The sequence below is a fragment of the Gekko japonicus genome, unplaced genomic scaffold (assembly GCF_001447785.1).
Source record: "Gekko japonicus isolate JY-2015 unplaced genomic scaffold, Gekko_japonicus_V1.1 scaffold2548, whole genome shotgun sequence".
NCBI classification, from domain to species: domain Eukaryota; kingdom Metazoa; phylum Chordata; class Lepidosauria; order Squamata; family Gekkonidae; genus Gekko; species Gekko japonicus.
The window spans coordinates 90,625-101,498 of NW_015174914.1; the positions used below are offsets into that span (position 1 = coordinate 90,625).

At 50.5% G+C, this 10,874-nt stretch overlaps 2 protein-coding genes and 1 non-coding gene across 4 annotated transcripts in view; 1 reads left to right on the top strand and 2 right to left on the bottom strand.

Annotated features, from left to right (window-relative positions):
* The window catches only part of DNAJB13 (DnaJ heat shock protein family (Hsp40) member B13), a 19,479-nt gene extending 16,051 nt beyond the window's left edge, over positions 1-3,428 (top strand). The window contains exons 7-8 of the mRNA XM_015425052.1: positions 311-387; positions 3,079-3,428. Coding sequence (XP_015280538.1) covers positions 311-387; positions 3,079-3,232 — 231 coding nt within the window. The 3' untranslated portion in view covers positions 3,233-3,428. The remainder of the gene's footprint in view (positions 1-310; positions 388-3,078) is intronic.
* A 935-nt stretch (positions 3,429-4,363) lies between these two features.
* TRNAE-UUC lies at positions 4,364-4,435 on the bottom strand. The gene has a single exon. It is a non-coding gene; the product is annotated as a tRNA-Glu (tRNA).
* A 2,606-nt stretch (positions 4,436-7,041) lies between these two features.
* UCP2 (uncoupling protein 2 (mitochondrial, proton carrier)) overlaps positions 7,042-10,874 on the bottom strand; it is a 30,849-nt gene continuing 27,016 nt past the window's right edge. For both annotated transcript variants that reach the window (XM_015425056.1, XM_015425055.1), the window contains exon 8: positions 7,042-8,288. In XM_015425056.1, coding sequence (XP_015280542.1) covers positions 8,174-8,288 — 115 coding nt within the window. In that variant the 3' untranslated portion in view covers positions 7,042-8,173. The remainder of the gene's footprint in view (positions 8,289-10,874) is intronic.

Consider the following 10,874-nt stretch of genomic DNA (forward strand, 5'->3'; position numbering starts at 1 on the left):
GGGGGAACGACTCTGCAACTTACTTGGCTGCTTCTTGCGCTTGGTGGCCCGACTGGGCTGCTGGGAGCAGGGGGCAGGGCTTGTTGCATGTGCCCGCCCCCTGGGCTCCTTACTGCCGGAGCTCCGCTCCTGTGCGCTCCTGCAGGAAATGACCCCTGGTTCTGATGTACCAAGTCTGCAGACACTGCTGAGCACAGGGACTCACGCAGAAACATGGCGGCGGGCTCCTTTAAGGGCAGGGACTCTTTTTTAGCATCTCAGAATTTCCTCCCCACCCTAGGAGTCACCCTCCGACCCTTCCCTCCCGCAGGCTCTGGTCGGCTGCACCGTGGACGTGAGGACGCTGGACGAGAGACTGCTGAATATCCCCATCAACGACATTGTCCAGTAAGTTACCCCGCCGTCCAGGGCCTGGAAGTGCTGAGCCGGTGTTGTGCAGTGGGTAGAGTGCCCTGACCTGGACAGCGCAGGCTAGCCTGATCTCGGAAGCTAAGCAGGGTCGGCCTGGGCTAGTATTTGGAAGGGCGACCTCCAAGGAATACCAGGGGCGTGACGCAGAGGTGGGCAATGGCAAACCCCCCTCTGAAGCCTCTCTTGCCTTAAAAACAAAGTCTAGCTCGCCACCTAGTGGTGCATAATGCAAGAAGATGGAGCTCTTCCACTGGGCTTTCGATTAGGGGCTGCCACTGATGAGTGTGCCCTGGAACATCGTCTGGTCTGAAATTTTAGAACACCCCCCGGGGCTGAGATTCTGCTGGACGCTACCCCTATCATTGGATGGGATTTGGATTACCGCCATTTAACATAAGAACATAACATAAGAGATGCCAATGTTGGATCAGGCCAAAGGCCCATCCAGTCCAACACTCTGTGTCACACAGTGGCCAGAAATACCAGGGGCTAGCTCCCCCAGCTGGGCCAGGACATTAGAAGCCCTCCTACTGTTGACCCCCCCCCCCCAAGCACCAAGAAGACAGAGCATCACTTGCCCCAGAGTCCCTATCTATACCTTGTGGCTAATAATTTCTGTTGGGTTAATTGCAACTGGTGTTGTTTTAACTGGTATGGTATTTATCAATTGTTTTATCTTGGTTGTTTATGCCAATTTAATGTTGTTATCCGCCTTGAGCCAGATATCTGGAAAGGCGGGATATAAATATAAAACAATAAATAAATAAAATAATAAATAAGAAGAGATTGGATTTATACCTCGCCCTTCACTACCCGAAGGAGTCTCAGAGCGGCTTACAAACTCTTTTTCCCTTCCCCTCCCCACAACAGACACCCTGCGAGGCAGGCGGGGCTGAGAGAGCTCTTTCGAGAACTGCCCTTGAGACGACAGCTCAGAGAGAACCTGTGACTGACCCAAGGTCACCCCAGTAGCCACATGTGAAGGAGTGGGGAATCAAACCCGCTTCTCCCAGATTAGAGTCCTTGCACTCCTAACCCCTACACCAAACTGGCTCTTAACCTCCAAGGAATACCAGGGTCGTGAAGCAGAGGCAGGCAATGGCAAACCACCTCTGAAATGTCTCCTGCCTTAAAAAAACCAGTCTAGCTCGCCACCTAGTGGTGCATAAAGCCAAGAGAGCTAGAACGTCTGGCTGCCAGACAATCTTAGGACCCCCTGGCTATACCCAATGCCATACAATAGTTATATAGTGGCTAGAGTGGCAGATTTAGGACCCCAGGCTTCCGATCCCCTCTTCTGTCATGGGAAGTTCACTGGGGTGACCTTTGGGCCCCTGACAAATTCTCAGCCTGGCCTACCTTGCAGGGCTGTTGTGAGAAAACTGGGGAGGGGAGAACAGCATTCTAAAAGCCACTTTGAATCCCAGTGGGGGGGATATAAAATCTGTTGTCCCTTGGGTTAGCCACTGCTGGGAAAAGCCCTTCTTGCTCTCAGGGGCTTGGGCTTCGACCAGTCCGGCACAGAACAGAACCAGCCCCTTGAGAAAGCGGGACGGGATGCTCCTCTGACTCCTGAAGGAAATGTGGTGGGGTAAATCTCCCCCCGCCCCCGCTCATGTGAGTCTGCATCTCCTCCAGTTTGGTGTAGTGGTTCGGAGCGCAGACTCTAATCTGGGAGAACCGGGTTTGATTTCCCTGCTCCTCCACATGCAGCTGCTGGTGTGACCCTGGGTCAGTCACAAGTTCTCTCGGAGCTGTTCTCTCAGGAGCAGTTCTTGAGAGAGCTCTTTCAGCCCCACCTGCCTCACAGGAGGTCTGTTGTGGGGTAGAGGGAGGGGAAGGAGATTGTAAGCCATAAGAACATAAGAGAAGCCAAGGCTGGATCAGGCCAATGGCCCATCCAGTCCAACACTCTGTGTCACGCAGTGGCCAAAAACACCAGGGGCCACCAGGAGGTCCAGCAGTGGGGCCAGGACACCAGAAGCCCTCCCACTGTTGCCCCCCCCCCCAAGGACCAAGATTACAAAGCACCCCTTGTCCCACAATGAAAGTTCCTATCTATACCTTAAGAACATAAGAAAATAAGAGAAGCCAATGTTGGACCAGGCCAATGGCCCATCCAGTCCAACACTCTGCCACACAGTGGCCAAAAATACCAGGTGCCATCAAGAGGTCCAGCAGTTGGGCCAGGACACCAGGAGCCCTCCCACTGTTCCCCCCCCCCCAAGCACCAAGAACACAGAGCATCCCTTGCCCCAGACCGAGAATTCCTGTCTATACCTTGTGGCTAAGAGCCACTGATGGACCTCTGCTCCAGAGGTTTATGCAATCCCCTCTTGAAGCCGTTCATGCTTGTAGCTGCCACCACCTCCTCTGGCAGTGAATCCCATGTGTTAATCACTCTTTGGGTGAAGGAGGACTTCCTTTTATCCGTTCTAACCCGAGCGCTCAGCAATTTCATGGAGTGCCCACGAGTTCGTGTCTTGCGAGAAACGGAGAAAAGGACTCCTTTCTCTGCCTGCTCTGTCCCATGTGTAATCTTGTAAACCTCAATTGTGTCACCCCTCAGCCATCGTTGCTCCAAGCTAAAGCCGCTCTGAGACTCCCTCGGGTAGTGAAGGGCGGGGTAGGAATCCAATCTCCCCCCTCTCTCTCTTCTCTTTACAGCTCCAAGTACTTCAAGGTCGTGCCGGGCGAAGGAATGCCACTCCCCAAGGACCCCACCCGCAAGGGGGACCTCATCATGTATTTCGACATCGTCTTTCCGGCCCGGCTTACCCCAGCTAAGAAGCAGCTCCTGCGGGAAGCCCTCTTGTCCTGAGACGGGCTTGCCCGGCCTCTGCCCGCTGCCAAGGGGCTGACCCAGAAGCCAAGCTTCCCACACACCCTTTTACCTCGGTTTTGTATTCTCAAAAGCAGCAGCAGCAGATTAGCAGATGTGGAACTCCGCTGGCCTGTGTGCGAGTTGGCAGGAGTCACTGTCCTTAGGAAAGCCACACCAGGAAGCCCTGCACCCCCCGGGGGAGATGTGCATCTTGGAAGCCCACGCCCTTAAGGGCTGCAGCCCTGTGTCTCTCAAGAGGAGGAAAACCAAGGGACAAAGAGCCCACCTTTGAGTGCTTTTGAGAGTTCGACTGGAAATAGGAAACCGCTAAGAAGAGCTAGAAGCAGCACAGACGCCTGCTGTTAAAACAGTACCAGTCGGATTGCAATAAATGAAACTCTCAGCACCACAGCCCGGCCATGGTGATTTTCTTCCAGTTTGGGATTTTGGGTAGTACGGCTTTGCAGAACCACTGGAAACCCCCCCCCCATGGAATGCAACGGCCCTATGGGAAGAGGCAGGCCCCTCGAGGTCAGTCATGTCTATTCAGATCGGTAGCAGCAGCTCTCCAGAGTCTCAGGCAGAGGTCGTAAGAACAGAAGCCACGGTGCCATCAGTCTGTGTCACACAGTGGCCAAAGCCCAGGTGATCCATCAGGTGATCCACCAGTGGGACCAGAACTCCAGGAGCCCTCCCATTGTGCCCCCCCCCCAGGGACCAAGACAGAGCATCACTGCCCCAGACGTAGTCTTTCACGTCACCTGCTACCTGAGCCTTTACCTGGAGATGCTCTACCACTGAGCCACTGAGGTCTTTCACATCACCTACTGCCTGGTCCTTTTAAGTGGAGATGCTGGGGATTGAACCCGGGGCCTGCAAGTGCGTGCCAAGCAGAGGCTCTGCCACTGAGCCACAGCCCCTCCCTATGGCTCTCCAGGGTCTCAGGCTGAGGTCTTTCACATCACCTACTGCCTGGTCCTTTTAAGTGGAGATGCTGGGGATTGAACCCGGGGCCTGCAAGTGCGTGCCAAGCAGAGGCTCTGCCACGGAGCCACGGCCCCTCTTTACAGCTCTCCAGGGTCTCATGCGGAGGTCTTTCACATCCGCTGCTGCCTGGTCCTTTTAAACTGGAAATGCCGGGGATTGAACCCAGGACCTGCTGCATGAAAAGCAGAGGCTCTTCCACTGAGCCACGGCCCCTCTCCTAAATAATGCACAGCTGAAGTTGCCTTGAATGGAATCAAACCCTTGGTCCATCAAGGACACTACTGTCTGCTCAGAACGGCAGCGGCTCTCCAGGGTCTCAGGCAGTGGTTTTTCATATTACCTATTGTCTGGTTCATTTTTAACTGGAGATGCTGGGGATTGAACCTGGGACCTCCCGCATGCCAAGCAGAGGTTCTGCCACTGAGCCACAAGCCCCTCCCCCAAAAAGAAATACCTCTCTGGTTAATTCCATTTCAGCTGCAGAGCACGGTACTTCAGGAGAGGTACACTTTAAAACGGCAACTTGCAAATCCCGCCAGACTCCAGTTCTTTAAACCCATTTCTTTTTAGTATAGATGCTTGATTCATTCAGTTCAGTGTCGTGGTTAGGAGCGCGGACTCTAATCTGGGAGAACCAGGTTGGATTCCCCACTCCTCCACATGCAGCTGCTGGTGTGACCTTGGGTCAGTCACAAGTTCTTTCAGATCTGTTCTCTCAGGAGCAGTTCTTCAGATAGTGATGGGCAGGGTATAAATCTAATCTCCTCCTCCTTTTGCGTAGTGGTTAGGAGCACAGACTCTAATCTGGGAGAACCGGGTTGGATTCCCCACTCCTCCGCATGCAGCTGCTGGGGTGACCTTGGGTCAGTTACAAGTTCTCTCAGGAGCAGTTCTCAAAAGAACTCTCTCAGCCCCACCTACCTCACAGGGTGTCTGGAAGGGAAGGAGATTGTAAGCTTCTCTGAGACTCCCAAGTGAAGGGCAGGATAAAAATCGAGTCGTCTCGTCGTCTTCTGAATTGCACTGTACTGGACTCAATCTGATGAGCCCCAAAAACCACCACACAATCTAGACCAGGGCTTGCTTCCTACTGTAGCTTTATTTTTAAAAGACATGCACAGACACAAGACGTTTCCGTTTTAAAACAGGATTCATTACAACTTGGCACCGTCAGAGGTGGCTTCACACAACATGCACCTGGATAGGCCCAGAGATACGCAAGGTCTCCTCTGAAGTTAATACAGAGCAGCCGGGATTTGGTATTTTGCCGAGCCCTGCAGAAATTGTGCTCATTGTTAGTTCCAGAAAAAGAATTAGTAAGGTTGTCTGTGCCAAAAAACATCCCGACTTGCAACTCAAAAAGCCTCTTTTTTAAAATAGATCTGCGGGAAGGACAGAGACACCACGTGGCTTCTACCAAAAAAGAACTGAATTAATTTTATTTTATTGAGAGGGGGAAAGGGGAGCGGGCTAAGCTATAAGAGCCCCCTTTCTTGCAATCTTAGCAAACCTAATTCTGGGGCTCACAAAAGACACTTTTGCTGCGGGGAGGGGAGGGTTTAAGAAACTGCATCTCGTACGCATGACCTGGAGAAAACCATGCCTGCCAGACGTCCTTTACGGTAGCGCCCCTATTCTTGCACGTAGCTCATTCACAAGACCTTGTTTCCAAAACCCACCCTCCTTCGCCAAAAGGGTAGGAAGTCCTACGGTAAAGATTCCAGCTTGACTTGGCACATCCTAGATACCCCCCCTGCTCTGTACCCCAAAAGCTCTTCCCAATATCCTCGTACCCTTTCAAGTCAAGCACTTCCATTCTTAAAGATGGAGAGGCTACGGGAGTATCGGAACCGGGTGCCAGAAGCGCCGCTTCCAACCCACCGCGTTGTCATGAGTGGAGAGGGGGCCCCCCCTTGTTCCACAAGCTTCATTTGACAGAAAGCCACTGGACCGGCCGAAGGCAAGGGGAGACTCCCAATAGGGCCGGTCAGTAAGACGTTAACTGAAGACCCAAGCTATTACAGCACTAAGGTTAGAGACAGGACTCTTCCTCACTTATACGTTCCCGTTTCTGGGGGGGGGGGGTTTTCTGTTCCACGTGTTATGCTCCCTCCGGTGGTCAATTTGATATTACACCTCTTTATGTCCAGCGTATCTCCCTTCAGATTTAATCTGCATGTTTCACGCCGGACATAAACCGGTGTAATATCAAGTCAACCACTAGAGGGAGCAAAACATGTGCGGAACGGGGAAAAGCCCACAAGAAACAGGACAAATGCAGAAAATGAGGGTGTGGAAAAGCCCACAGATAGTAGCTTGAGAACTGAAGGTCATTTCGTATCACTCCCCGTTGTATACACACAGGTCTGTCCCGCTGGATTGCTTCTGAGACAAACTTGTTTAACTCGGGAAAAGAGAAGGCTGGGGGACTTTTCCTCACTTATAAGTTCCCATTTCTTGGGGGGGGGGGTTCTGTCCCACATGAGTTATGCTCCCTCCGGTGGTCGATTTGATATTACACCTGTTTATGTCCAGCGTATCTCCCTTCAGATTTAATCTGCATGTTTCACGCCGGACATAAACCAGTGTAATATCAAGTCAACCATTAGAGGGAGCAAAACATGTGCGGATCAAGAAAAAGCCTACAAGAAACAGGACGAGCGCAGAAAATGAGGATGTGGAAAAGCCCACAGATGGTAGCTTGAGAACTTAAGGTCATTTCGTATCACTTCCGGCGGTATACACACACACACACAGGTCTGTCCCGCTGGACTGTTTCCGAGACAAACTTGTTTAACTCGGGAAAAGAGAAGGCTGGGGGGGGGGGGGTGTCAACATTTAAGCAGACCTTCTTTCATGTCACTTGACTATATAATGAGCCCTCATCCCTGCCTGGCGGGGAAAGGAGCTGGATAAAAATCGAATAAATAAAAAATAAAATAATGAAAGAAGTCCCCGGCCAGAGTTTGTACGCTTACAGCGCAATCCTTTGCAGAGTTCCGGTCTAGACCCCACTGAAATTGACAGGTTAGACTGGAATATCTCCGCGCAGGACTGCACCGTTAGTTCCCTGACATAATAACTATTAAATTTCTATGCATGAGGTCGGTTAAAGTCCCTGGATCAGGCCGACACCCCAAGGGAGGCGGGCGTCTCCACTCTCCCTTAATGTTAGATTTGTTTTAAAGGGAGTTTTGATACGAGGGTTTCATAGACCTTTGCAACAGGGCAATTTTTCTATGGGAAAGTTCCAGTGGAATTTAATAATGTCCACCATATACGGTCCTTCCGAGAAACTGTGCTTTTTAAAGAGAGCCACGAAGCTGTCCTTCCCTCAAAGAAAGACCCTGAAGGCAGAACTGGTTTTGGGGCTCTGCGACCTGTGGGGCTGGGGAGACGCGGCTTAAAGCGCAACCTCTACAGGTGGGGGGAGGCCACAGTCGTAATTCCGATTTCAAGAGTTCCTTAAAAGAAAAATCTATATGGCTGACCGCTCACCTGGCCTCCATTAACAAACAGAATGAGGGACACCGCATGTAGCCTCCGAAACCTAAAATTCTTCAGAACTTAAGATCCGTTTCCTGGATGGCGACATTTTGTTGCCCGGGGAAGGGGGGGGGGGGAAAGCGGTGACAACAAGCAGCAAGTTATCTTTTAAAAACATAACTAAAAAAAAGGCGGCTCAAGATACTCGAAACTACGGTCCCTCCTCCGCCATCCCCCAGCAAGCACAGAGGAAAAAAGTTCCGGCTCAGCATGGACCCCCGAGACCGACTAACAAGCAAGAGAAGCCACAAAACATTAAAGACGAGAAGTGATACATTAAAAAAAGACGCAAGGACCGGAAAGGAGAAGACTCCACCGAGAGATAGAGAGGCAGGAAAGAAACACTCCCAAGCAGTGGGTTTTCGTTGCACGCGAGAAATCTGTAAACTGCACTCCTCCGCTGGCTCAGAAGGGGGCCTCCCGAGATCCGCGGGCCGCCATCATGGCGCGCTTCAGCTGCTCGTAGGTCACGAACATCACCACGTTCCAGGATCCCAGCCGCAGAAACGAGGGAGTGAAGCTAAAGAGAGAGGAGAGACGTTAAGACACCTTGAACTAGAGAGGTCGTATTGCAGCGGGAACAAGGAGAAAGCCAAGTCAGATCCCGGAGAGCAATGTTAAGGGCAGGGGTCCCCAACGTGGTGGCCCTGGGCGCCATTGGCTTCTGCCCAGGCAAGGCTTCTGATTGGCCACTGAGAATTTGATCGACCTTGCAGATTTTTTAAAAAAAGAATATTATTTGGTAGCAGATACCACCACAGCTGCGGTGGCTCAAGTGGTTAAGACACTGAACTGCAGGCTGTGGAAGGTCGGTAGTTCAGCAGTTCGAGACCCGAGTGTGCCGCATGACGGAGTGAGCTCCCGACTCTAGTTCCAGCTCCTGCCAACCTAGCGGTTCGAAAGCAAGAAATTGCAAGTAGATAAATAGGTGGCTCAAGTGGTTAAGACGCTGAACTGCAGGCTGTGGAAGGTCGGTAGTTCAGCAGTTCGAGACCCGAGTGTGCCGCATGACGGAGTGAGCTCCCGTCTCCAGTTCCGGCTCCTGCCAACCGAGCAGTTCGAAAGCAAGAAATTGCAAGTAGATAAATAGGGACCACTTCGGTGGGAAGGTAACAGCGTTCCGTGCGCCTCGGTGTTTAGTCATGCCGGCCACATGACCACGGAAACGTCTTCAGACAGTGCTGGCTCTTCGGCTTGGAAACGGAGATGAGCACCACAACCCTAGAGTTGGACTCGACTGGCGTTCGAGCAAGGGAACCTTTACCTTTACCACCACAGCAACATCCGTCGTGCCGTGTCGGAATTCCAGTGATGCCCACAATCTCAAAAAGGTCGGGGACCCCGCTATCGGGGACCCCGACGGAGGTGCCCTCAGGGTTAGAGATGTTCCCCAGCATCCCACCAGCCACTGTTGAGTGAGTCTGGGGCTCACAACTGACGAGGCAAACATTTCGGGTAGACACGTAATCTCTCATATGTCACTGGAACCCAAGCAAGGCTGACAGGCAACAGACATTTGGGAGACAGTTTATTATCTGGTTAAAACCATTTCTATGCCAGAGGTCTTCCCAGACTACTTCCGGTACGGCGCATCGACAGACGGGCGGGAGCAAGCTGCTCCGTCCCCGCCCGACCTGTTTTTGCTTTATTTGAGCCCCCCGAAGGTCGGGGGAGCTTGACTAACTCCCCAGAGGGGGTGGGTGGGCGCAGGGGGCGTTTTTTCGGCCCTCCCCCGCAATTGGCAGGGCGGGAGAGGTGTCCGAAACAGCCCTGAAGCTGAAGCAAGAAGCAGGAGAACATGGCTGCCATGTTCATGAGAAGCGACCATCCATTTTTATTTTTGTTTGTACTTTCAACTTGGATTATAAAGGTGTTCCTTTAAACATTGCATGGAGGAAAAACAGTTGCTGACTGAACTGGATTGCCCCGTTGGAGAAGTAGCCCCCTACATGAGAATTACGGCCGGAAAAAATGTCGGGGGAAAGAAGTTTGAAGAGTCTGAAACGGGGTAAGGGCATTTTGCCTTCCTTTTTTTTTTTGCTCATCTTTTGTTAAATATACGTCATTCTTCAGGAGAAAATTGATATAATTGGAAATTTAAGCGGACGGGAGAGAAGTTAAGAAAATGGAGGAGGAGACATTAAACAGAGACATTAAAAATGCTGAGCTTACGTGGGAACAGTTTCAAAACTTTTTCATGACAGAAGCGAAACAAGCAATCAAGGCAACCTGTGAGAAGGTGTTGAGAAATGCTTGTGAGAATATGCTGGAAACCTTACAGAGCATAACCCAAGAAGGGAAAGACACGAAAGAAATAACGCAAGAAACGCAAGGAAGGGAGGAAGAAAAGAAACGGGAGCAGGAGAGAGAGACTTCCAATACCCAGATATTGCCGTCAAATCTTGAGATACAAAAAGAAGACTCTCACACACATAGGCGAGAGAAACAAAGAAAAGGAGCAAGTAAAAAATGTCCCTTAAAACTTCTTTGGAGAGGGAAAAAGAAAACAACAAAAGATAAAGGACTAAAGAAAGCTCTAAGGATCTGTAAAACATTCAAACAATTAAGGAAACAGACAAACGATGGCGTAAGAGACCTCTTGGGAAAGAAAGTGCAAGAATACAAAGACCTACGGCACCGAGAAGAAGATGGGGAAAACAGAGATAAAAAAGAGCTGGAGAATAGGATTATTGTGGTGGTTAGCAGTATTAAAAAATTACCAGTCCCTCTCTTAATCCAGAATAGATGGCTATAAAGTAGTGGTGATGGGAGGAGAGAAGTGTGATATACAAGAAAATAAATTAGTTTTGCGCCAATTGATCTGCATTAACTTAGTAGAAACGGAACCTGTTAGAAAGAGAATGAGTAATTGTTTTGATATTTGATATAGTTGGTGACAATATATATGTTTAAGATTAACGGAAATTAAAGAAATGTTAAAATCAAGAAGAACAGATGAGGTGATATTGGTAGGGTTTGGTAATCCCAGTGCTATTGCTTTTTAGTATCCTTTCCTAAGTATATATATATGGGATTGATAAGAATATAATTTAGGTTATGTTAGGTGTGATGATATAAATTGAATGAAAATGAAACTGATGAGTGG